This window comes from Salvelinus namaycush, unplaced genomic scaffold, assembly GCF_016432855.1.
Source record: "Salvelinus namaycush isolate Seneca unplaced genomic scaffold, SaNama_1.0 Scaffold4, whole genome shotgun sequence".
NCBI classification, from domain to species: domain Eukaryota; kingdom Metazoa; phylum Chordata; class Actinopteri; order Salmoniformes; family Salmonidae; genus Salvelinus; species Salvelinus namaycush.
In genome coordinates this window covers 195,984-223,096 of record NW_024061007.1, presented here as the reverse complement: position 1 = coordinate 223,096, position 27,113 = coordinate 195,984, and the positions used below count along the sequence as shown (strand labels likewise).

General features: G+C 42.5%; 2 protein-coding genes across 2 annotated transcripts in view; one reads left to right on the top strand and one right to left on the bottom strand.

The window, feature by feature from the left end:
• Window positions 1–27,113, bottom strand: part of LOC120041005 — a 220,468-nt gene that overhangs the window by 52,550 nt on the left and 140,805 nt on the right. The gene's annotated exons all lie outside the window — the stretch shown is intronic.
• LOC120040999 (tripartite motif-containing protein 16-like) lies at window positions 17,775–24,849 on the top strand. The gene is made up of 6 exons (XM_038985967.1): window positions 17,775–18,419; window positions 18,843–18,938; window positions 20,793–21,026; window positions 23,676–23,835; window positions 23,961–24,020; window positions 24,257–24,849. Exons 1-6 carry the CDS (start codon window positions 17,823–17,825, stop codon window positions 24,769–24,771), a joined length of 1,662 nt encoding a protein of 553 aa, XP_038841895.1. The 5' UTR covers window positions 17,775–17,822; the 3' UTR covers window positions 24,772–24,849.

Here is a 27,113-nt window from a genome sequence, read left to right as displayed (position 1 = left end):
CATGTACCTAGAAAGATCTCATTATCACTAAGAGACCAGCTAAAAGCAGAGATACTGTAGACCAGGGATCCATGTACCTAGAAAGATCTCATTATCACTAAGATACCAGCTAAAAGCAGAGATACTGTAGACCAGGGATCCATGTACCTAGAAAGATCTCATTATCACTAAGAGACCAGCTAAAAGCAGAGATACTGTAGACCAGGGATCCATGTACCTAGAAAGATCTCATTATCACTAAGAGACCAGCTAAAAGCAGAGATACTGTAGACCAGGGATCCATGTACCTAGAAAGGTCTCATTATCACTAAGAGACCAGCTAAAAGCAGAGATACTGTAGACCAGGGATCCATGTACCTAGAAAGGTCTCATTATCACTAAGAGACCAGCTAAAAGCAGAGATACTGTAGACCAGGGATCCATGTACCTAGAAAGGTCTCATTTTCAATAAGAGACCAGCTAAAAGCAGAGATACTGTAGACCAGGGATCCATGTACCTAGAAAGGTCTCATTATCACTAAGAGACCAGCTAAAAGCAGAGATACTGTAGACCAGGGATCCATGTACCTAGAAAGATCTCATTATCACTAAGAGACCAGCTAAAAGCAGAGATACTGTAGACCAGGGATCCATGTACCTAGAGAGGTCTCATTATCACTAAGATACCAGCTAAAAGCAGAGATACTGTAGACCAGGGATCCATGTACCTAGAAAGGTCTCATTATCACTAAGAGACCAGCTAAAAGCAGAGATACTGTAGACCAGGGATCCATGTACCTAGAAAGGTCTCATTTTCAATAAGAGACCAGCTAAAAGCAGAGATACTGTAGACCAGGGATCCATGTACCTAGAAAGGTCTCATTATCACTAAGAGACCAGCTAAAAGCAGAGATACTGTAGACCAGGGATCCATGTACCTAGAAAGATCTCATTATCACTAAGAGACCAGCTAAAAGCAGAGATACTGTAGACCAGGGATCCATGTACCTAGAAAGGTCTCATTATCACTAAGAGACCAGCTAAAAGCAGAGATACTGTAGACCAGGGATCCATGTACCTAGAAAGGTCTCATTATCACTAAGAGACCAGCTAAAAGCAGAGATACTGTAGACCAGGGATCCATGTACCTAGAAAGATCTCATTATCACTAAGAGACCAGCTAAAAGCAGAGATACTGTAGACCAGGGATCCATGTACCTAGAAAGATCTCATTATCACTAAGAGACCAGCTAAAAGCAGAGATACTGTAGACCAGGGATCCATGTACCTAGAAAGGTCTCATTATCACTAAGAGACCAGCTAAAAGCAGAGATACTGTAGACCAGGGATCCATGTACCTAGAAAGGTCTCATTATCACTAAGAGACCAGCTAAAAGCAAAGATACTGTAGACCAGGGATCCAGGTACCTAGAAAGGTCTCATTATCACTAAGAGACCAGCTAAAAGCAAAGATACTGTAGACCAGGGATCCAGGTACCTAGAAAGGTCTCATTATCACTAAGAGACCAGCTAAAAGCAGAGATACTGTAGACCAGGGATCCATGTACCTAGAAAGGTCTCATTATCACTAAGAGACCAGCTAAAAGCAGAGATACTGTAGACCAGGGATCCATGTACCTAGAAAGATCTCATTATCACTAAGAGACCAGCTAAAAGCAGAGATACTGTAGACCAGGGATCCATGTACCTAGAAAGATCTCATTATCACTAAGAGACCAGCTAAAAGCAGAGATACTGTAGACCAGGGATCCATGTACCTAGAAAGGTCTCATTATCACTAAGAGACCAGCTAAAAGCAGAGATACTGTAGACCAGGGATCCATGTACCTAGAAAGGTCTCATTATCACTAAGAGACCAGCTAAAAGCAGAGATACTGTAGACCAGGGATCCATGTACCTAGAAAGGTCTCATTATCACTAAGAGACCAGCTAAAAGCAGAGATACTGTAGACCAGGGATCCATGTACCTAGAAAGGTCTCATTATCACTAAGAGACCAGCTAAAAGCAGAGATACTGTAGACCAGGGATCCATATACCTAGAAAGGTCTCATTATCACTAAGAGACCAGCTAAAAGCAGAGATACTGTAGACCAGGGATCCATGTACCTAGAAAGGTCTCATTATCACTAAGAGACCAGCTAAAAGCAGAGATACTGTAGACCAGGGATCCATGTACCTAGAAAGGTCTCATTATCACTAAGAGACCAGCTAAAAGCAGAGATACTGTAGACCAGGGATCCATGTACCTAGAAAGGTCTCATTATCACTAAGAGACCAGCTAAAAGCAGAGATACTGTAGACCAGGGATCCATGTACCTAGAAAGGTCTCATTTTCAATAAGAGACCAGCTAAAAGCAGAGATACTGTAGACCAGGGATCCATGTACCTAGAAAGGTCTCATTATCACTAAGAGACCAGCTAAAAGCAGAGATACTGTAGACCAGGGATCCATGTACCTAGAAAGATCTCATTATCACTAAGAGACCAGCTAAAAGCAGAGATACTGTAGACCAGGGATCCATGTACCTAGAAAGGTCTCATTATCACTAAGAGACCAGCTAAAAGCAGAGATACTGTAGACCAGGGATCCATGTACCTAGAAAGATCTCATTATCACTAAGAGACCAGCTAAAAGCAGAGATACTGTAGACCAGGGATCCATGTACCTAGAAAGGTCTCATTATCAATAAGAGACCAGCTAAAAGCAGAGATACTGTAGACCAGGGATCCATGTACCTAGAAAGGTCTCATTATCACTAAGAGACCAGCTAAAAGCAGAGCTACTGTAGACCAGGGATCCATGTACCTAGAAAGATCTCATTATCACTAAGAGACCAGCTAAAAGCAGAGATACTGTAGACCAGGGATCCATGTACCTAGAAAGGTCTCATTATCACTAAGAGACCAGCTAAAAGCAGAGATACTGTAGAGCAGGGATCCATGTACCTAGAAAGGTCTCATTATCACTAAGAGACCAGCTAATAGCAGAGATACTGTAGACCAGGGATCCATGTACCTAGAAAGATCTCATTATCACTAAGAGACCAGCTAAAAGCAGAGATACTGTAGACCAGGGATCCATGTACCTAGAAAGGTCTCATTATCACTAAGAGACCAGCTAAAAGCAGAGATACTGTAGACCAGGGATCCATGTACCTAGAAAGGTCTCATTATCACTAAGAGACCAGCTAAAAGCAGAGATACTGTAGACCAGGGATCCAGGTACCTAGAAAGGTCTCATTATCACTAAGAGACCAGCTAAAAGCAGAGATACTGTATAGCAGGGATCCATGTACCTAGAAAGGTCTCATTATCACTAAGAGACCAGCTAATAGCAGAGATACTGTAGACCAGGGATCCATGTACCTAGAAAGATCTCATTATCACTAAGAGACCAGCTAAAAGCAGAGATACTGTAGACCAGGGATCCATGTACCTAGAAAGGTCTCATTATCACTAAGAGACCAGCTAAAAGCAGAGATACTGTAGACCAGGGATCCATGTACCTAGAAAGGTCTCATTATCACTAAGAGACCAGCTAAAAGCAGAGATACTGTAGACCAGGGATCCATGTACCTAGAAAGGTCTCATTATCACTAAGAGACCAGCTAAAAGCAGAGATACTGTAGACCAGGGATCCATGTACCTAGAAAGGTCTCATTATCACTAAGAGACCAGCTAAAAGCAGAGATACTGTAGACCAGGGATCCATGTACCTAGAAAGGTCTCATTATCACTAAGAGACCAGCTAAAAGCAGAGATACTGTAGACCAGGGATCCATGTACCTAGAAAGGTCTCATTATCACTAAGAGACCAGCTAAAAGCAGAGATACTGTAGACCAGGGATCCATGTACCTAGAAAGGTCTCATTATCACTAAGAGACCAGCTAAAAGCAGAGATACTGTAGACCAGGGATCCATGTACCTAGAAAGATCTCATTATCACTAAGAGACCAGCTAAAAGCAGAGATACTGTAGACCAGGGATCCATGTACCTAGAAAGATCTCATTATCACTAAGAGACCAGCTAAAAGCAGAGATACTGTAGACCAGGGATCCATGTACCTAGAAAGATCTCATTATCACTAAGAGACCAGCTAAAAGCAGAGATACTGTAGACCAGGGATCCATGTACCTAGAAAGATCTCATTATCACTAAGAGACCAGCTAAAAGCAGAGATACTGTAGACCAGGGATCCAGGTACCTAGAAAGGTCTCATTATCACTAAGAGACCAGCTAAAAGCAGAGATACTGTAGACCAGGGATCCATGTACCTAGAAAGGTCTCATTATCACTAAGAGACCAGCTAAAAGCAGAGATACTGTAGACCAGGGATCCATATACCTAGAAAGATCTCATTATCACTAAGAGACCAGCTAAAAGCAGAGATACTGTAGACCAGGGATCCATATACCTAGAAAGATCTCATTATCACTAAGAGACCAGCTAAAAGCAGAGATACTGTAGACCAGGGATCCATGTACCTAGAAAGGTCTCATTATCACTAAGAGACCAGCTAAAAGCAGAGATACTGTAGACCAGGGATCCATATACCTAGAAAGATCTCATTATCACTAAGAGACCAGCTAAAAGCAGAGATACTGTAGACCAGGGATCCATGTACCTAGAAAGATCTCATTATCACTAAGAGACCAGCTAAAAGCAGAGATACTGTAGACCAGGGATCCATGTACCTAGAAAGGTCTCATTATCACAAAGAGACCAGCTAAAAGCAGAGATACTGTAGACCAGGGATGCATGTACCTAGAAAGGTCTCATTATCACTAAGAGACCAGCTAAAAGCAGAGATACTGTAGACCAGGGATCCATGTACCTAGAAAGGTCTCATTATCACTAAGAGACCAGCTAAAAGCAGAGATACTGTAGACCAGGGATCCATGTACCTAGAAAGGTCTCATTATCACTAAGAGACCAGCTAAAAGCAGAGATACTGTAGACCAGGGATCCATGTACCTAGAAAGGTCTCATTATCACTAAGAGACCAGCTAAAAGCAGAGATACTGTAGACCAGGGATCCATGTACCTAGAAAGGTCTCATTATCACTAAGAGACCAGCTAAAAGCAGAGATACTGTAGACCAGGGATCCATGTACCTAGAAAGGTCTCATTATCACTAAGAGACCAGCTAAAAGCAGAGATACTGTAGACCAGGGATCCATGTACCTAGAAAGGTCTCATTATCACTAAGAGACCAGCTAAAAGCAGAGATACTGTAGACCAGGGATCCATGTACCTAGAAAGATCTCATTATCACTAAGAGACCAGCTAAAAGCAGAGATACTGTAGACCAGGGATCCATGTACCTAGAAAGATCTCATTATCACTAAGAGACCAGCTAAAAGCAGAGATACTGTAGACCAGGGATCCATGTACCTAGAAAGATCTCATTATCACTAAGAGACCAGCTAAAAGCAGAGATACTGTAGACCAGGGATCCATGTACCTAGAAAGGTCTCATTATCACTAAGAGACCAGCTAAAAGCAGAGATACTGTAGACCAGGGATCCATGTACCTAGAAAGATCTCATTATCACTAAGAAACCAGCTAAAAGCAGAGATACTGTAGACCAGGGATCCATGTACCTAGAAAGGTCTCATTATCACTAAGAGACCAGCTAAAAGCAGAGATACTGTAGACCAGGGATCCATGTACCTAGAAAGGTCTCATTATCACTAAGAGACCAGCTAAAAGCAGAGATACTGTAGACCAGGGATCCATGTACCTAGAAAGATCTCATTATCACTAAGAGACCAGCTAAAAGCAGAGATACTGTAGACCAGGGATCCATGTACCTAGAAAGGTCTCATTATCACTAAGAGACCAGCTAAAAGCAGAGATACTGTAGACCAGGGATCCATGTACCTAGAAAGATCTCATTATCACTAAGAGACCAGCTAAAAGCAGAGATACTGTAGACCAGGGATCCAGGTACCTAGAAAGATCTCATTATCACTAAGAGACCAGCTAAAAGCAGAGATACTGTAGACCAGGGATCCATGTACCTAGAAAGGTCTCATTATCACTAAGAGACCAGCTAAAAGCAGAGATACTGTAGACCAGGGATCCAGGTACCTAGAAAGATCTCATTATCACTAAGAGACCAGCTAAAAGCAGAGATACTGTAGACCAGGGATCCATGTACCTAGAAAGATCTCATTATCACTAAGAGACCAGCTAAAAGCAGAGATACTGTAGACCAGGGATCCAGGTACCTAGAAAGATCTCATTATCACTAAGAGACCAGCTAAAAGCAGAGATACTGTAGACCAGGGATCCATGTACCTAGAAAGATCTCATTATCACTAAGAGACCAGCTAAAAGCAGAGATACTGTAGACCAGGGATCCAGGTACCTAGACAGATCTCATTATCACTAAGAGACCAGCTAAAAGCAGAGATACTGTAGACCAGGGATCCATGTACCTAGAAAGGTCTCATTATCACTAAGAGACCAGCTAAAAGCAGAGATACTGTAGACCAGGGATCCAGGTACCTAGAAAGATCTCATTATCACTAAGAGACCAGCTAAAAGCAGAGATACTGTAGACCAGGGATCCATGTACCTAGAAAGATCTCATTATCACTAAGAGACCAGCTAAAAGCAGAGATACTGTAGACCAGGGATCCAGGTACCTAGAAAGATCTCATTATCACTAAGAGACCAGCTAAAAGCAGAGATACTGTAGACCAGGGATCCAGGTACCTAGAAAGATCTCATTATCACTAAGATACCAGCTAAAAGCAGAGATACTGTAGACCAGGGATCCATGTACCTAGAAAGGTCTCATTATCACTAAGAGACCAGCTAAAAGCAGAGATACTGTAGACCAGGGATCCATGTACCTAGAAAGGTCTCATTTTCAATAAGAGACCAGCTAAAAGCAGAGATACTGTAGACCAGGGATCCATGTACCTAGAAAGATCTCATTATCACTAAGAGACCAGCTAAAAGCAAAGATACTGTAGACCAGGGATCCAGGTACCTAGAAAGGTATCATTATCACTAAGAGACCAGCTAAAAGCAAAGATACTGTAGACCAGGGATCCAGGTACCTAGAAAGGTCTCATTATCACTAAGAGACCAGCTAAAAGCAGAGATACTGTAGACCAGGGATCCATGTACCTAGAAAGGTCTCATTATCACTAAGAGACCAGCTAAAAGCAGAGATACTGTAGACCAGGGATCCATGTACCTAGAAAGATCTCATTATCACTAAGAGACCAGCTAAAAGCAGAGATACTGTAGACCAGGGATCCATGTACCTAGAAAGATCTCATTATCACTAAGAGACCAGCTAAAAGCAGAGATACTGTAGACCAGGGATCCATGTACCTAGAAAGGTCTCATTATCACTAAGAGACCAGCTAAAAGCAGAGATACTGTAGACCAGGGATCCATGTACCTAGAAAGGTCTCATTATCACTAAGAGACCAGCTAAAAGCAGAGATACTGTAGACCAGGGATCCATGTACCTAGAAAGGTCTCATTATCACTAAGAGACCAGCTAAAAGCAGAGATACTGTAGACCAGGGATCCATGTACCTAGAAAGGTCTCATTATCACTAAGAGACCAGCTAAAAGCAGAGATACTGTAGACCAGGGATCCATATACCTAGAAAGGTCTCATTATCACTAAGAGACCAGCTAAAAGCAGAGATACTGTAGACCAGGGATCCATGTACCTAGAAAGGTCTCATTATCACTAAGAGACCAGCTAAAAGCAGAGATACTGTAGACCAGGGATCCATATACCTAGAAAGGTCTCATTATCACTAAGAGACCAGCTAAAAGCAGAGATACTGTAGACCAGGGATCCATGTACCTAGAAAGGTCTCATTATCACTAAGAGACCAGCTAAAAGCAGAGATACTGTAGACCATGGATCCATGTACCTAGAAAGGTCTCATTATCACTAAGAGACCAGCTAAAAGCAGAGATACTGTAGACCAGGGATCCATGTACCTAGAAAGGTCTCATTTTCAATAAGAGACCAGCTAAAAGCAGAGATACTGTAGACCAGGGATCCATGTACCTAGAAAGGTCTCATTATCACTAAGAGACCAGCTAAAAGCAGAGATACTGTAGACCAGGGATCCATGTACCTAGAAAGATCTCATTATCACTAAGAGACCAGCTAAAAGCAGAGATACTGTAGACCAGGGATCCATGTACCTAGAAAGGTCTCATTATCACTAAGAGACCAGCTAAAAGCAGAGATACTGTAGACCAGGGATCCATGTACCTAGAAAGATCTCATTATCACTAAGAGACCAGCTAAAAGCAGAGATACTGTAGACCAGGGATCCATGTACCTAGAAAGGTCTCATTATCAATAAGAGACCAGCTAAAAGCAGAGATACTGTAGACCAGGGATCCATGTACCTAGAAAGGTCTCATTATCACTAAGAGACCAGCTAAAAGCAGAGCTACTGTAGACCAGGGATCCATGTACCTAGAAAGATCTCATTATCACTAAGAGACCAGCTAAAAGCAGAGATACTGTAGACCAGGGATCCATGTACCTAGAAAGGTCTCATTATCACTAAGAGACCAGCTAAAAGCAGAGATACTGTAGAGCAGGGATCCATGTACCTAGAAAGGTCTCATTATCACTAAGAGACCAGCTAATAGCAGAGATACTGTAGACCAGGGATCCATGTACCTAGAAAGATCTCATTATCACTAAGAGACCAGCTAAAAGCAGAGATACTGTAGACCAGGGATCCATGTACCTAGAAAGGTCTCATTATCACTAAGAGACCAGCTAAAAGCAGAGATACTGTAGACCAGGGATCCATGTACCTAGAAAGGTCTCATTATCACTAAGAGACCAGCTAAAAGCAGAGATACTGTAGACCAGGGATCCAGGTACCTAGAAAGGTCTCATTATCACTAAGAGACCAGCTAATAGCAGAGATACTGTAGACCAGGGATCCATGTACCTAGAAAGATCTCATTATCACTAAGAGACCAGCTAAAAGCAGAGATACTGTAGACCAGGGATCCATGTACCTAGAAAGGTCTCATTATCACTAAGAGACCAGCTAAAAGCAGAGATACTGTAGACCAGGGATCCATGTACCTAGAAAGATCTCATTATCACTAAGAGACCAGCTAAAAGCAGAGATACTGTAGACCAGGGATCCATGTACCTAGAAAGATCTCATTATCACTAAGAGACCAGCTAAAAGCAGAGATACTGTAGACCAGGGATCCATGTACCTAGAAAGATCTCATTATCACTAAGAGACCAGCTAAAAGCAGAGATACTGTAGACCAGGGATCCATGTACCTAGAAAGGTCTCATTATCACTAAGAGACCAGCTAAAAGCAGAGATACTGTAGACCAGGGATCCATGTACCTAGAAAGGTCTCATTATCACTAAGAGACCAGCTAAAAGCAGAGATACTGTAGACCAGGGATCCATGTACCTAGAAAGATCTCATTATCACTAAGAGACCAGCTAAAAGCAGAGATACTGTAGACCAGGGATCCAGGTACCTAGAAAGGTCTCATTATCACTAAGAGACCAGCTAAAAGCAGAGATACTGTAGACCAGGGATCCATGTACCTAGAAAGGTCTCATTATCACTAAGAGACCAGCTAAAAGCAGAGATACTGTAGACCAGGGATCCATATACCTAGAAAGATCTCATTATCACTAAGAGACCAGCTAAAAGCAGAGATACTGTAGACCAGGGATCCATATACCTAGAAAGATCTCATTATCACTAAGAGACCAGCTAAAAGCAGAGATACTGTAGACCAGGGATCCATGTACCTAGAAAGGTCTCATTATCACTAAGAGACCAGCTAAAAGCAGAGATACTGTAGACCAGGGATCCATATACCTAGAAAGATCTCATTATCACTAAGAGACCAGCTAAAAGCAGAGATACTGTAGACCAGGGATCCATGTACCTAGAAAGATCTCATTATCACTAAGAGACCAGCTAAAAGCAGAGATACTGTAGACCAGGGATCCATGTACCTAGAAAGGTCTCATTATCACAAAGAGACCAGCTAAAAGCAGAGATACTGTAGACCAGGGATGCATGTACCTAGAAAGGTCTCATTATCACTAAGAGACCAGCTAAAAGCAGAGATACTGTATACCAGGGATCCATGTACCTAGAAAGGTCTCATTATCACTAAGAGACCAGCTAAAAGCAGAGATACTGTAGACCAGGGATCCATGTACCTAGAAAGGTCTCATTATCACTAAGAGACCAGCTAAAAGCAGAGATACTGTAGACCAGGGATCCATGTACCTAGAAAGGTCTCATTATCACTAAGAGACCAGCTAAAAGCAGAGATACTGTAGACCAGGGATCCATGTACCTAGAAAGGTCTCATTATCACTAAGAGACCAGCTAAAAGCAGAGATACTGTAGACCAGGGATCCATGTACCTAGAAAGGTCTCATTATCACTAAGAGACCAGCTAAAAGCAGAGATACTGTAGACCAGGGATCCATGTACCTAGAAAGGTCTCATTATCACTAAGAGACCAGCTAAAAGCAGAGATACTGTAGACCAGGGATCCATGTACCTAGAAAGATCTCATTATCACTAAGAGACCAGCTAAAAGCAGAGATACTGTAGACCAGGGATCCATGTACCTAGAAAGATCTCATTATCACTAAGAGACCAGCTAAAAGCAGAGATACTGTAGACCAGGGATCCATGTACCTAGAAAGATCTCATTATCACTAAGAGACCAGCTAAAAGCAGAGATACTGTAGACCAGGGATCCATGTACCTAGAAAGGTCTCATTATCACTAAGAGACCAGCTAAAAGCAGAGATACTGTAGACCAGGGATCCATGTACCTAGAAAGATCTCATTATCACTAAGAAACCAGCTAAAAGCAGAGATACTGTAGACCAGGGATCCATGTACCTAGAAAGGTCTCATTATCACTAAGAGACCAGCTAAAAGCAGAGATACTGTAGACCAGGGATCCATGTACCTAGAAAGGTCTCATTATCACTAAGAGACCAGCTAAAAGCAGAGATACTGTAGACCAGGGATCCATGTACCTAGAAAGATCTCATTATCACTAAGAGACCAGCTAAAAGCAGAGATACTGTAGACCAGGGATCCATGTACCTAGAAAGGTCTCATTATCACTAAGAGACCAGCTAAAAGCAGAGATACTGTAGACCAGGGATCCATGTACCTAGAAAGATCTCATTATCACCAAGAGACCAGCTAAAAGCAGAGATACTGTAGACCAGGGATCCAGGTACCTAGAAAGATCTCATTATCACTAAGAGACCAGCTAAAAGCAGAGATACTGTAGACCAGGGATCCATGTACCTAGAAAGGTCTCATTATCACTAAGAGACCAGCTAAAAGCAGAGATACTGTAGACCAGGGATCCAGGTACCTAGAAAGATCTCATTATCACTAAGAGACCAGCTAAAAGCAGAGATACTGTAGACCAGGGATCCATGTACCTAGAAAGATCTCATTATCACTAAGAGACCAGCTAAAAGCAGAGATACTGTAGACCAGGGATCCAGGTACCTAGAAAGATCTCATTATCACTAAGAGACCAGCTAAAAGCAGAGATACTGTAGACCAGGGATCCAGGTACCTAGAAAGATCTCATTATCACTAAGAGACCAGCTAAAAGCAGAGATACTGTAGACCAGGGATCCAGGTACCTAGAAAGGTCTCATTATCACTAAGAGACCAGCTAAAAGCAGAGATACTGTAGACCAGGGATCCATGTACCTAGAAAGGTCTCATTATCACTAAGAGACCAGCTAAAAGCAGAGATACTGTAGACCAGGGATCCATGTACCTAGAAAGATCTCATTATCACTAAGAGACCAGCTAAAAGCAGAGATACTGTAGACCAGGGATCCAGGTACCTAGAAAGGTCTCATTTTTTTTCACCTTTATTTAACCAGGTAGGCAAGTTGAGAACACTTTCTCATTTACAATTGCGACCTGGCCAAGATAAAGCAAAGCAGTTCGACACATACAACAACACATAGTTACACATGGAGTAAAACAAACATACAGTCAATAATACAGTGAAAAATAAGTCTATATACAATGTGAGCAAGTGAGGTGATATAAGGGAGGTGAAGGCAAACAAAATATATATATAAATAAATAAAAATATAAAAAAGGCCATGGTGGCGAAGTAAATACAATATAGCAAGTAAAAACACTGGAATGGTTGGTTTGCAGTGGAAGAATGTGCAAAGTAGAGATAGAAATAATGGGGTGCAAAGGAGCAAAATAAATAAATAAATACAGTAGGTAAAGAGGTAGTTGTTTGGGCTAAATTATAGATGGGCTATGTACAGGTGCAGTAATCTATGAGCTGCTCTGACAGCTGGTGCTTAAAGCTAGTGAGGGAGATAAGTGTTTCCAGTTTCAGAGATTTTTGTAGTTCGTTCCAGTCATTGGCAGCAGAGAACTGGAAGGAGAGGCGGCCAAAGGAAGAATTGGTTTTGGGGGTGACCAGAGAGATATACCTGCTGGAGCGCGTGCTACAGGTAGGTGCTGCTATGGTGACCAGCGAGCTGAGATACGGGGGGACTTTACCTAGCAGGGTCTTGTAGATGACCTGGAGCCAGTGGGTTTGGTGACGAGTATGAAGCGAGGGCCAGCCAACGAGAGTGTACAGGTCGCAGTGGTGGGTAGTATATGGGGCTTTGGTGACGAAACGGATGGCACTGTGATAGACTGCATCCAATTTATTGAGTAGGGTTTTGGAGGCTATTTTGTAAATGACATCACCGAAGTCGAGGATTGGTAGGATGGTCAGTTTTACAAGGGTGTGTTTGGCAGCGTGAGTGAAGGATGCTTTGTTGCGGAATAGGAAGCCAATTCTAGATTTAACTTTGGATTGGAGATGTTTGATGTGAGTCTGGAAGGAGAGTTTACAGTCTAACCAGACACCTAGGTATTTGTAGTTGTCCAGATATTCTAAGTCAGAACCGTCCAGAGTAGTGATGTTGGACAGGCGGGCAGGTGCAGGCAGCGATCGGTTGAAGAGCATGCATTTAGTTTTACTTGTATTTAAGAGCAGTTGGAGGCCACGGAAGGAGAGTTGTATGGCATTGAAGTCACTAGACGACTACCACCCGGTTACTCTACCCTGTCCTGAACTTTAGTCACTGTCACTAGACGGCTACCACCCGGTTACTCTACCCTGTCCTGAACTTTAGTCACTGACACTAGATGGCTACCACCCGGTTACTCTACCCTGTCCTGAACTTTAGTCACTGTCACTAGACGGCTACCACCCGGTTACTCTACCCTGCACCTTAGAGGCTGCTGCCCTGTGTACATAGTCATGGAATCACTGGTCACTTTAATAATGTGTACTGTTTTACCCACTTCATATGTATATACTGTATTCTAGTCAAGGCCTATCCTATTTAACTACTGCTGTCCACTTCATATGTACAAACTGCATTCTAGTCAAGGCCTATCCTATATAACTACTACTGTCCACTTCATATGTATATACTGTATTCTAGTCAAGTCCTATACTATTTAACTACTACTGTCCACTTCATATGTATATACTGTATTCTAGTCAAGGCCTGTCCTATTTGACTACTGCTGTCCACTTCATATGTATATACTGTATTCTAGTCAAGGCCTGTCCTATTTAACTACTACTGTCCACTTCATATGTATATACTGTATTCTAGTCAAGGCCTGTCCTATATAACTACTACTGTCCACTTCATATGTATATACTGTATTCTAGTCAAGGCCTGTCCTATTTAACTACTACTGTCCACTTCATATGTATATACTGTATTCTAGTCAAGGCCTGTCCTATTTAACTACTACTGTCCACTTCATATGTATATACTGTATTCTAGTCAAGGCCTGTCCTATATAACTACTACTGTCCACTTCATATGTATATACTGTATTCTAGTCAAGGCCTGTCCTATTTAACTACTACTGTCCACTTCATATGTATATACTGTATTCTAGTCAAGGCCTGTCCTATTTAACTACTACTGTCCACTTCATATGTATATACTGTATTCTAGTCAAGGCCTATCCTATTTAACTACTACTGTCCACTTCATATGTATATACTGTATTCTAGTCAAGGCCTGTCCTATTTAACTACTGCTGTCCACTTCATATGTATATACTGTATTCTAGTCAAGGCCTGTCCTATTTAACTACTACTGTACATATACTATTCTTCAGATATATACTACAGATGTACTCCAAATTGTCTATGCATTACATCACAGTGTGTATATATATATATATATACATATCTCTTCTCCTAATATTTTCTTTTACTTTTTAGATTTGCCCTCTGTGAGCTAGGAACACAAGCAATGTTAGATATTACTGCACTGTTGGAGCCAGGAACACAAGCATTGTTAGATATTACTGTACTGTTGGAGCTAGGAACACAAGCAATGTTAGATATTACTGCACTGTTGGAGCCAGGAACACAAGCAATGTTAGATATTACTGCACTGTTGGAGCCAGGAACACAAGCATTGTTAGATATTACTCCACTGTTGGAGCTAGAAACACAAGCAATGTTAGATATTACTGCACTGTTGGAGCCAGGAACACAAGCATTGTTAGATATTACTGCACTGTTGGAGCCAGGAACACAAGCATTTAGTTAGATATTACTGCACTGTTGGAGCCAGGAACACAAGCAATGTTAGATATTTCTGCACTGTTGGAGCCAGGAACACAAGCAATGTTAGATATTTCTGCACTGTTGGAGCTAGGAACACAAGCATTTAGTTAGATATTACTGCACTGTTGGAGCTAGAAACACAAGCAATGTTAGATATTACTGCACTGTTGGAGCCAGGAACACAAGCAATGTTAGATATTACTGCACTGTTGGAGCCAGGAACACAAGCAATGTTAGATATTACTGCACTGTTGGAGCCAGGAACACAAGCAATGTTAGATATTACTGCACTGTTGGAGCCAGGAACACAAGCAATGTTAGATATTACTGCACTGTTGGAGCCAGGAACACAAGCAATGTTAGATATTACTGCACTGTTGGAGCCAGGAACACAAGCAATGTTAGATATTACTGCACTGTTGGAGCCAGGAACACAAGCATTGTTAGATATTACTGCACTGTTGGAGCCAGGAACACAAGCAATGTTAGATATTACTGCACTGTTGGAGCCAGGAACACAAGCAATGTTAGATATTACTGCACTGTTGGAGCCAGGAACACAAGCAATGTTAGATATTACTGCACTGTTGGAGCCAGGAACACAAGCATTGTTAGATATTACTGCACTGTTGGAGCCAGGAACACAAGCAATGTTAGATATTACTGCACTGTTGGAGCCAGGAACACAAGCATTGTTAGATATTACTGCACTGTTGGAGCCAGGAACACAAGCATTGTTAGATATTACTGCACTGTTGGAGCCAGGAACACAAGCAATGTTAGATATTACTGCACTGTTGGAGCCAGGAACACAAGCAATGTTAGATATTACTGCACTGTTGGAGCCAGGAACACAAGCAATGTTAGATATTACTGCACTGTTGGAGCCAGGAACACAAGCATTGTTAGATATTACTGCACTGTTGGAGCCAGGAACACAAGCAATGTTAGATATTACTGCACTGTTGGAGCCAGGAACACAAGCATTGTTAGATATTACTGCACTGTTGGAGCCAGGAACACAAGCATTGTTAGATATTACTGCACTGTTGGAGCCAGGAACACAAGCAATGTTAGATATTACTGCACTGTTGGAGCCAGGAACACAAGCATTGTTAGATATTACTGCACTGTTGGAGCCAGGAACACAAGCATTGTTAGATATTACTGCACTGTTGGAGCCTGGAACACAAGCAATGTTAGATATTACTGCACTGTTGGAGCCAGGAACACAAGCAATGTTAGATATTACTGCACTGTTGGAGCCAGGAACACAAGCATTTCACTACACCTGCAATAACATCTGATAAATATGTTTATGCGAACAATACCACACCTCCTCAGTCCTTATCCGTGGTGCTGTATATTAACCATATACCACACCTCCTCAGTCCTTATCCGTGGTGCTGTATATTAACCATATACCACACCTCCTCAGTCCTTATCCGTGGTGCTGTATATTAACCATATACCACACCTCCTCAGGCCTTATCCGTGGTGCTGTATATTAACCATATACCACACCTCCTCAGTCCTTATCCGTGGTACTGTATATTAACCATATACCACACCTCCTCAGTCCTTATCCGTGGTACTGTATATTAACCATATACCACACCTCCTCAGTCCTTATCCGTGGTACTGTATATTAACCATATACCACACCTTCTCAGTCCTTATCCGTGGTGCTGTATATTAACCATATACCACACCTCCTCAGTCCTTATCCGTGGTGCTGTATATTAACCATATACCACACCTCCTCAGTCCTTATCCGTGGTGCTGTATATTAACCATATACCACACCTCCTCAGTCCTTATCCGTGGTGCTGTATATTAACCATATACCACACCTCCTCAGGCCTTATCCGTGGTGCTGTATATTAACCATATACCACACCTCCTCAGGCCTTATCCGTGGTGCTGTATATTAACCATATACCACACCTCCTCAGTCCTTATCCGTGGTACTGTATATTAACCATATACCACACCTCCTCAGTCCTTATCCGTGGTACTGTATATTAACCATATACCACACCTCCTCAGTCCTTATCCGTGGTACTGTATATTAACCATATACCACACCTTCTCAGTCCTTATCCGTGGTGCTGTATATTAACCATATACCACACCTCCTCAGTCCTTATCCGTGGTGCTGTATATTAACCATATACCACACCTCCTCAGTCCTTATCCGTGGTGCTGTATATTAACCATATACCACACCTCCTCAGTCCTTATCCGTGGTGCTGTATATTAACCATATACCACACCTCCTCAGGCCTTATCCGTGGTGCTGTATATTAACCATATACCACACCTCCTCAGTCCTTATCCGTGGTACTGTATATTAACCATATACCACACCTCCTCAGTCCTTATCCGTGGTACTGTATATTAACCATATACCACACCTCCTCAGTCCTTATCCGTGGTACTGTATATTAACCATATACCACACCTTCTCAGTCCTTATCCGTGGTGCTGTATATTAACCATATACCACACCTCCTCAGTCCTTATCCATGGTGCTGTATATTAACCATATACCACACCTCCTCAGTCCTTATCCGTGGTGCTGTATATTAACCATATACCACACCTCCTCAGTCCTTATCCGTGGTACTGTATATTAACCATATACCACACCTCCTCAGTCCTTATCCATGGTGCTGTATATTAACCATATACCACACCTCCTCAGGCCTTATCCGTGGTACTGTATATTAACCATATACCACACCTCCGCAGGACTTATTGCTTATTAGAACACATAGGTGTATTATAAGGCATTATAAAGGTCATTAAAATAATGATACTTACTTCATAGAAACTGTTACCCTTCAGATATTCTAACAATTCTAACAACTCTAACAACATTTTAACATTCATTATGTCATTTGTTGCATGTTAAGGGCTCTAACCTTGGAACAAAACTATTTGTCTCCCTCTTGCTGTTGCATGCAGTTCCTCTCTCTCTTCCTCCATTCCTCTAACCCCTCCCTCCTTCTAACCCCACCCCTCTGGCAGAACCAGAAAGTCCCTCCCCCTCCCACAAACTCTCTTCTTAGGAAACGTAACTGATCTGAGTCTCTTTGTCGTCTGTCTGTGTGAAAGTGAAAAATCGTCAAAATGGCTCAGCAGGGAGTTCTGCTGGACCAGGACCAGTTCTGTTGTTCTGTCTGTCTGGATCTACTGAAGGAGCCGGTCACTACTGCCTGTGGACACAATTACTGTAGAATCTGTATTGAGGGCTGCTGGGATCAGGATGTTCTGAAAGGGGTCTATAGCTGTCCTCAGTGCAGAGAGACCTTCACTCCAAGGCCTAATCTGAGGAAAAATAACATGTTGGCTGATATGGTGGAGAAACTGAAGAAGACAGGACTCCAGGCTGCTCCCCCTCCTGCTCTGTGCTATGCTGGACCTGGAGATGTGGTGTGTGATGTCTGCACTGGGACCAGAAAGCAGAAAGCCCTCATGTCCTGTCTGGCGTGTCTGGCCTCTTACTGTGAGACTCACCTCCAACCTCACTATGAATCTCCCGTTTTCAAGAAGCACAAGCTGGTCAAAGCCACCGCACAACTACAGGAGAAGATCTGCTCTCATCATGACAAACTGCTGGAGGTTTACTGTCGTACCGATCAGCAGTGTATCTGTATGTTGTGTACAATGGATGAACATAAAGGCCATGATACAGTGTCAGCTGCAGCAGAGAGGACTGAGAAACAGGTAAGACCAGAACAACTTGTTGGTGACTGTCTGATAAACAAAGAATTAAAGATACAGTAGGAACTAAATCTGTTTGAATATGAGAGAATTCAAATGAAATGGATCCACAAATATTAACATAAACCTTGAGTATATAGATATGTTAACCCAGATTCTCCAAATGTATCACCATTTTCTAAAGTCAAACACTATTATCATTCTGACTGGCCTTTTATGAGTCCAAAGTTCAGTCTCAACCTCTTGATACATGTAGGCCTACCATAACAACTATAATCATTAACATAGCAACATAATATCATATTGTAAAGGGACTTCCTCAGGATTGTAGGCCTTCCTCTCTATGGGTCCTATGTCACATTACTATACTATTGATCTACTGGACTAATAAAGCTTGATAGCTCATTGAAGAGTGATTCTCCACAGAGGCAGCTGGGGATGAGTCAGCAGAAGGTCCAGCAGAGATTCCAGGAGAGAGAGAAGGAGCTGAAGGAGCTCCAACAGGCTGTGAAGTCTTTCAAGGTGAGTATTGTTGACCAGAGGAGACACACCATTTCACTTCTCTCCTCCAATCAGAGAGGGAGAGAGGTCCTTATCCAATCCCACTGACCCCACTGTTGTGAACAGGCTGTCTGGACCCCTTTCAGAGAATAGACTGTTTAATGTAACTGACGGGAGATGAACCCAGGTCTAACGTGGGAGAAACCAACATCTTGACCGTTACACCAAGAGGACATTCCCTATTGGACCGACACTGATTTAGAAGTAGCAGGCGGGAGAGAGAGAGAGAGAGACTTTTCACTACTATAGACTTTGGTCATAATCAAAGCTTTGTTAACCAATACGTTTTTATGTGAGGCTGCCGGTAAGTTACAGTGTAACAGACGTTGTGAGCTAGCTAACGGAAACGTTAACGGTGTCTTTTAAATTCCACATAAGTTATGTGGCGATGATATCTAGATAACGTTGTATTTAATGTAGTTTTACTATCTGTGCCAGGCTATAAATGACACAGATGATATCTAGTTAACGTTGTATTTAATGTAGTTTTACTATCTGTGCCAGGCTATAAATGACACAAATGATATCTAGTTAACTTTGTATTTAATGTAGTTTTACTATTTGTGCCAGGCTATAAATGACACAGATGATATCTAGTTAACGTTGTATTTAATGTAGTTTTACTATCTGTACCAGGCTATAAATGACACAAAGGATATCTAGTTAACGTTGTATTTAATGTAGTTTTACTATCTGTTTCAGGCTATAAATGACACATTATATCTAGTTAACTTTGTATTTAAGTTTACATGTGAGTCAATTAGCAGACACTCTTATCCAGAGCCACCAGGGTTAAGTGCCTAAATCTGCCTAAAAAAGGCGATTTACAGATTTTTCACCTAGTCTGCTACTTAACACCAAGCGGTCCAGGAGGGGAGACAAGTTGTTATTTTCCAGTTCCGTCCTAAGAACAGGTTTTAGTGGTCAAATAAAAAGGGAGAAATTTTTTGGTGCCATTTAGGGGAAATGTAATTCTAAGGATCATTCCAGTCAGAAGAGGCTCTGTGAAGGTTCGTTTCAATTCATTTGCTATGGCCTCGCTGGTGTTCCAGCTCAGACAACGTTCTTTGGCCGTTTGGACTCGTTCTATTGTCCAGCCTACTAGAACTCAGGGGGCAGAGGCTGGGTCTAGCTCTGCTACGGGGCAGGCTACTGGAGGGGGTACCAGGAGGGAGGAGAGTAGAGCAGGACCAAGAGGTGTTCTGTACCTGCCTGTCCAGGAGGGAGGAGAGTAGAGCAGGACCAAGAGGTGTTCTGTACCTGTCTGTCCAGGAGGGAGGAGAGTAGAGCAGGACCAAGAGGTGTTCTGTACCTGTCTGTCCAGGAGGGAGGAGAGTAGAGCAGGACCAATAGGTGTTCTGTACCTGTCTGTCCAGGAGGGAGGAGAGTAGAGCAGGACCAAGAGGTGTTCTGTACCTGTCTGTCCAGGAGGGAGGAGAGTAGAGCAGGACCAAGAGGTGTTCTGTACCTGTCTGTCCAGGAGGGAGGAAAGTAGAGCAGGACCAAGAGGTGTTCTGTACCTGTCTGTCCAGGAGGGGGGACAAGGCCTGGTGGACCTGGAGAGCAGGGTGGCAGCGTTCTGACTCAATGAGTTGCAGAGAGGCTACTGTACCTACTGTCTCTCTCTCTCTCTCTCTCTCTCTCTTTGTCTCTCTCTGTTTCTCTCTCTCTCTCTCTCTCTCTCTGTCTCTCTCTCTTTGTCTCTCTCTCTCTCTGTCTCTCTCTCTGTCTCTCTCTCTTTGTCTCTCTCTCTCTCTCTCTCTCTCTCTCTCTCTCTCTCTCTCTCTCTCTCTCTCTCTCTCTCTCTCTCAACAGCGCTCTGCACAGGCAGCAGTGGAGGACAGTGATCAGATCTTTACTGAGCTGATCCGCTCCATTGAGAGAAGGAGCTCTGAGGTGAAGGAGCTGATCAGAGCCCAAGAGAAGGCTCAAGTGAGTCAAGCTGAAGGACTCCTGGAGCAACTGAAGCAGGAGATAGCTGAGCTGAGGAAGAGAAGCACTGAGCTGGAGCAGCTCTCACACACAGAGGATCACATCCATTTCCTCCAGGTAACTAAACTGTCTTGTTACATGTGATATGAAATTAACTTCATGTGAAACTATTCATCTACATCATTATGTTGTCCTGTCTGTCTCTCTGTCTCTGTCTCTCTCTCTGTCCGTCCCTCTCTCTCTCTCTCTCTCTCTCTCTCTCTCTCTCTCTCTCTCTCTCTCTCTCTCTGTCCCTCTCTCTCTCTCTCTCTGTCCGTCCCTATCTCTCTCTGTCCGTCCCTATCTCTCTCTCTGTGTCTCTCTCTCTCTCTCTCTGTCCGTCCCTATCTCGCTCTGTCCGTCCCTATCTCGCTCTGTCCGTCCCTCTCTCTCTCTCTGTCCGTCCCTCTCTCTCTCTCTGTCCGTCCCTCTCTCTCTCTCTCTCTCTCTCTGTCCGTCCCTCTCTCTCTCTGTCCGTCCCTATCTCTCTCTGTCCGTCTCTCTCTCTCTCTGTGTCTCTCTCTCTCTCTCTCTGTCTCTCTCTCTCCCCGTCTCTCTCTCTCTCTCTGTCTCTCTGTCTCTCCCCGTCTCTCTCTCTGTCTCTCTCTCTCTCTGTCTCTCTGTCCCTCTCTCTATCTGTCTCTCACTGCCTCTCTGTCTCTCCCCGTCTCTCTCTCTCTCTCTCTCTCTCTCTCTCTCTCTCTCTCTCTCTCTCTCTCTCTCTCTCTCTCTCTCTGTCTCTGTCTCTGTCTCTGTCTCTGTCTCTGTCTCTCTGTCTCTCTCTCTCTCTCTGTCAATTTTCGATTCAATTCAATTTGCTTTATTGGCATGACGTAACAGTGTACATATTGCCAAAGCTTATTTACAATATAAAAATATAATCAAAATTGTCAACGGGACAACAGTAACAACAATAACCAAGTGTCAAAATAACCATACATTGAACAATAACAATAAACATACAGTAGAGTACATGTGCAGGTTGATTGGTCTGTCAGACACTGTCCCTCAACTTATGGCAGGCAGCAATGTAGTGCGCTGCCAACCCACAGCTCTCTGCGTCCTCCCCAACAGGACGGGTAGCCTACTCTCATCAGAGAGGTCTTTGAAACCTTGAATAAGAGTTTCAAATTTGGGGAAATGACACTCTCTAATTGTTTTGTATTTTTGACATTTTGTCAGGAAATGCAGCTCTGTCTCGGGTTCTGCTGTTGTGCAGTGGTTGCACAGTCTTTCCTCTACAGGGAGCCAGGTTTTCCTGTGTCTACCCTTCTCAATGGCAAGGCTGTGCTCACTGAGCCTGTACTTTGTCAAGGTTTTTCTAAGGTTTTGATCAGTAACCATGGTCAAATATTTAGCCACGGTGTACTGTCGATTTAGGGCCAGATAGCACTGCATTTTGCTTTGTGTTTGTGCTTGTGTTTCCCAATAAGCAATATAGTTTTGTTTTGACTGTGTTGTAATTTGGTTTATCCTGATTGATTGGATGTTCTGGTCCTGAGGCTTCAGTGTGTTAGTAGAACAGGTTTGTGAACTCAGCCCCAGGACCAGCTGGATGAGGGGACTCTTTTCTTTGCTCAGCTCTTGGCATTGCAGGGCTTGGTAATGATATGAGAGGGGGTCACTGTATTTTAGATGTTTCCAAAACTTAATTGCTCTTTTTTGAGTTTTTATTATTAGTGGATATTTGCCTAATTCTGCCCTGCATGCATTGTTTGTAGTTTTCCTCTGGACATGTAGGATAATCTTACAGAACTCTGCATGCAGGGTTTCAATGGGATGTTTGTCCCATTTGGTGAAATCTTGTTTTGCAAGTGGACCCCACACCTCGCTGCCATAAAGTGCAATTGGTTCAATGATATATTCAATTAGTTTTAGCCAAATTTTAATAGGTATTTCAATTTGAATTTGCTTTTTAATGGCGTAGAATGCCCTGCGTGCTTTCTCTCTCAGTTCATTCACTGCCTCATTAAGGTGTCCAGTTGAGCTTATTTTTAAACCTAAGTAATTGTAGTGTGTGCAGTACTCTATATATTTTGTACCAATTGAGAACTTTGGTCTAATTCCCTGAGATCTGGATCTTCTCTGGAAAATCATTATTTTAGTCTTTTTGGGCTTTACTGCCAGGGCCCAGGTCTGGCAGTACTGCTCTAGCAGGTCCAGGCTCTGCTGTAGGCCATATGCTGTGGGTGACAGCAGGCATAGGTCATCTGCGAAGAGTAGGCATTTAACCTCTGAATTGTGGAGACTAACACCAGAGGCTGAGGATTTTTCTAGAATAGTGGCCAATTCGTTGATGTAAATATTGAAGAGTGCAGGGCTCAGATTACAACCCTGACGAAGGCCCCGCCCCTGGTTAAAGAATTCTGTTCTTTTCTTGCCAATTTTAATGCTGCACGTATTGCCAGTATACATTGATTTAATTATGTCATATGTTTTACCCCCTACACCACTTTCAATAACTTTGTAGAACAGTCCTGTATGCCAAATAGAATCAAATGCTTTTTGGAAGTCGATAAAGCAAGCGTATATTTTGGTATTATTTTGGTGGACATGTTTATCTATCAGGGTGTGTAGGGTGTAAATATGTTCAGTTGTGCGATGTTTTGGTATAAATCCAATTTGGCTTTTACTCAGGACATTGTGCTTATTAAGGAAGTTTAGAACTCTTACATTTATAATACTACAGAAAACCTTCCCCAGGTTACTATGTGTGTCTCTCTCCAGAGTTACAAGTCTCTCTCCAGTATCAGTGTATCTTCAGACTTACCCAGCATCGTTGTCCGTCCTCTTCAGTACTTTGGAGATGTGAGTAAGTCTGTGTCTGAACTGAGAGAGAAACTAGAAGACTTGCTTAAAGGAGAATGGACCAAGATCTCCACTACAGGTGTGTTGAAAACAATAAGAACATCAACTTTAGACCATTGAAAGTTCCCTACTAGTCATATACATGTGGAATATGGTCTGATGATAACATTCCCTCTCTCTGTCAATGTGTTTGTGTGTCTGTAGTGAATCTAGTGGATGTTGTACTGCCTCCAGAGCCCAAGACCAGAGAACAGTTGTTACAATGTGAGTCTCTTTATTGTGAAGTAACTAACAGTCTCTTTTTACTGACACTCCTAACAATCCCTCTACAAATATATAGCAATAGTAGATCTAATCAAAGACTGGGTATCTATCTGACTCCTCATATTTCTCTGATTTGATCTCTGCTGTGCTCTAATCAAAGACAGGGTAGATACAGTATCTGACTTAACTTATTGTTCTGACTCCCCTCATTGGTCTCTGCTCTGCTCTTCTCCCAGATTCCTGTCAGCTCACACTGGACCCAAACACAGCACACACACTCCTCTCTCTGTCTGAAGGGAACAGAAAGGTGAAACGTACACGCCAAGTCCAACCATATCCTGACCATCCAGACAGATTCACCAACAACTACTGTCAGGTTCTGTGTAGAGATGGTCTGTCTGGACGCTGTTACTGGGAGGTGGAGTGGACTGGGGAGTGGGTTAAAACAGCAGTCTCATATAAAGACATCAGCAGAACAGGGACAGATAGTGGATTTGGACACAATAACAAGTCCTGGAGTTTACAGTACTATAGTGGTGATTATTGTTTCAGACACAATCATGTTGAGACTAAAGTATCAGGCCCTCAGTCCTCCAGAGTAGGAGTGTACCTGGATCACAAGGCAGGTACTCTGTCCTTCTACAGTGTCTCTGACACAATGACCCTCCTCCACAGAGTCCAGACCACATTCACTCAGCCCCTCTATCCTGGGTTTCATCTCAATGGTACTGCTAAGCTGGTTAAACTGTAGTAGGGTCCACATAGAGACTAGTCATGCTGGTGTAGTCTATAGCTGAGCTGGTTAAACTGTAGTAGGGTCCACATAGAGACTAGTCATGCTGGTGTAGTCTATAGCTGAGCTGGTTAAACTGTAGTAGGGTCCACATAGAGACTAGTCATGCTGGTGTAGTCTATAGCTGAGCTGGTTAAACTGTAGTAGGGTCCACATAGATACTAGTCATGCTGGTGTAGTCTATAGCTGAGCTGGTTAAACTGTAGTAGGGTCCACATAGATACTAGTCATGCTGGTGTAGTCTATAGCTGAGCTAGTTAAACTGTAGTAGTGTCCACATAGATACTAGTCATGCTGGTGTAGTCTATAGCTGAGCTGGTTAAACTGTAGTAGGGTCCACATAGATACTAGTCATGCTGGTGTAGTCTATAGCTGAGCTGGTTAAACTGTAGTAGGGTCCACATAGATACTAGTCATGCTGGTGTAGTCTATAGCTGAGCTGGTTAAACTGTAGTAGGGTCCACATAGAGACTAGTCATGCTGGTGTAGTCTATAGCTGAGCTGGTTAAACTGTAGTAGGGTCCACATAGAGACTAGTCATGCTGGTGTAGTCTATAGCTGAGCTGGTTAAACTGTAGTAGGGTCCACATAGATACTAGTCATGCTGGTGTAGTCTATAGCTGAGCTGGTTAAACTGTAGTAGGGTCCACATAGAGACTAGTCATGCTGGTGTAGTCTATAGCTGAGCTGGTTAAACTGTAGTAGGGTCCACATAGATACTAGTCATGCTGGTGGTGATGGTCCCCAGATGTGATGATTCATTCTGCTCTGTTTTATCTACAATGATTTAACTGATTTGATCTTCAGAAGATGTTATGAATTAAAATTCAAGGTATTCATATTTTTGTAAATGCAATGTTTTAATCTTGTACATTTCCATGAATCATGATGTCTGGTGTTGATGTATATTGGTTGTCATTCAAAACCATTGATATGTTTTCTCAGTTGGTTTTCTGTCTTTATGTAATCCTCCTCAGTATCATTGATCAGCTTGTTGGTCCTAATTGATGTGTTCTCTGTCACCTGGAGCTGCATGGAAAATGGTCCAGGAACTAAAGGACAATTCAGGACTAGTCAGCCCACTACAAGCTGGTATCACTTACTTTCTACTAAACTATATGGACTGGTTTCCCAGACACAGATTAATCCTAGTCCTGGACTAAAAAGTATGTTCAATGTAGATGTCCAGGAAACCGGCCCTAAATGTGTCATCTTTCATTCTCCCATACTGCTCAGTCCAACAACATTAAACCTGTCCAGCAGGTGGTGCTATTGACCAAACAATAAAACCAGCAGATATCTTGACTTGCCACTCAGTATATCAGTAATGTTCAGAATAGTACTTTAATATCATTGGAGATTGATGGTTTTTTTAATCCACTATCCAGAGTCAGGAACAGATGAAGTTAGGTCTGCTACTGTTCAGTGATTAAATATGATTTATGGTGATGGGAAATAATAAAAAACACTAAACTTCATCTAGTAATAGTTTTCCTTTGTTATTTTTTCCAAGGTGTGTCTAACTTGTAAATGTATTGTGTGGAGGTGAGCTAGTGGTGTGGCTGATAGAATAGAATGAAAAGGGAGGAGGGGAGGAAGAGGGGAGGAGTGAAGGGCTGTTCAAGAAACCAGATGAGGAAGAGGAAGATGTTCAGGGGAATTACTGTCTCTGTTCCAAATGGTTCCCTATTCCCTACGGTGCTTCTGACCAAGTCTAAAGTAGTGTTCTACGTAGGGAATAGGGTGTAGATTTATTACAATATCATGCTTTAGTGTTTGGTGAAGTGAAGTACCTGTATTGATAGTCCATACTGGTCTTTACTATGGTTCTACATACAGTACCTGTATTGATAGTCCATACTGGTCTTTACTATGGTTCTACATACAGTACCTGTATTGATAGTCCATACTGGTCTTTGCTATGGTTCTACATACAGTACCTGTATTGATAGTCCATACTGGTCTTTACTATGGTTCTACATACAGTATCTGTATTGATAGTCCATACTGGTCTTTACTATGGTTCTACATACAGTACCTGTATTGATAGTCCATACTGGGCTTTACTATGGTTCTACATACAGTACCTGTATTGATAGTCCATACTGGTCTTTACTATGGTTCTACATACAGTATCTGTATTGATAGTCCACACTGGTCTTTACTATGGTTCTACATACAGTACCTGTATTGATAGTCCATACTGGTCTTTACTATGGTTCTACATACAGTACCTGTATTGATGAGGGCCTCATCATCCGGCTGCACAAAGAAAGCCAGGGACTGCAGTGTGCTCCAGT

Coding starts and splice junctions, on each gene's coding strand:
- LOC120040999 (XM_038985967.1), top strand. CDS start 17,823: ATGGCTCAGCAGGGAGTTCTGCTGGACCAGGACCAGTTCTGTTGTTCT. Junction 18,939..20,792: donor AGGCTGTGAAGTCTTTCAAG/GTGAGTATTGTT, acceptor CTCTCTCAACAG/CGCTCTGCACAGGCAGCAGT. Junction 21,027..23,675: donor ATCACATCCATTTCCTCCAG/GTAACTAAACTG, acceptor GTCTCTCTCCAG/AGTTACAAGTCTCTCTCCAG.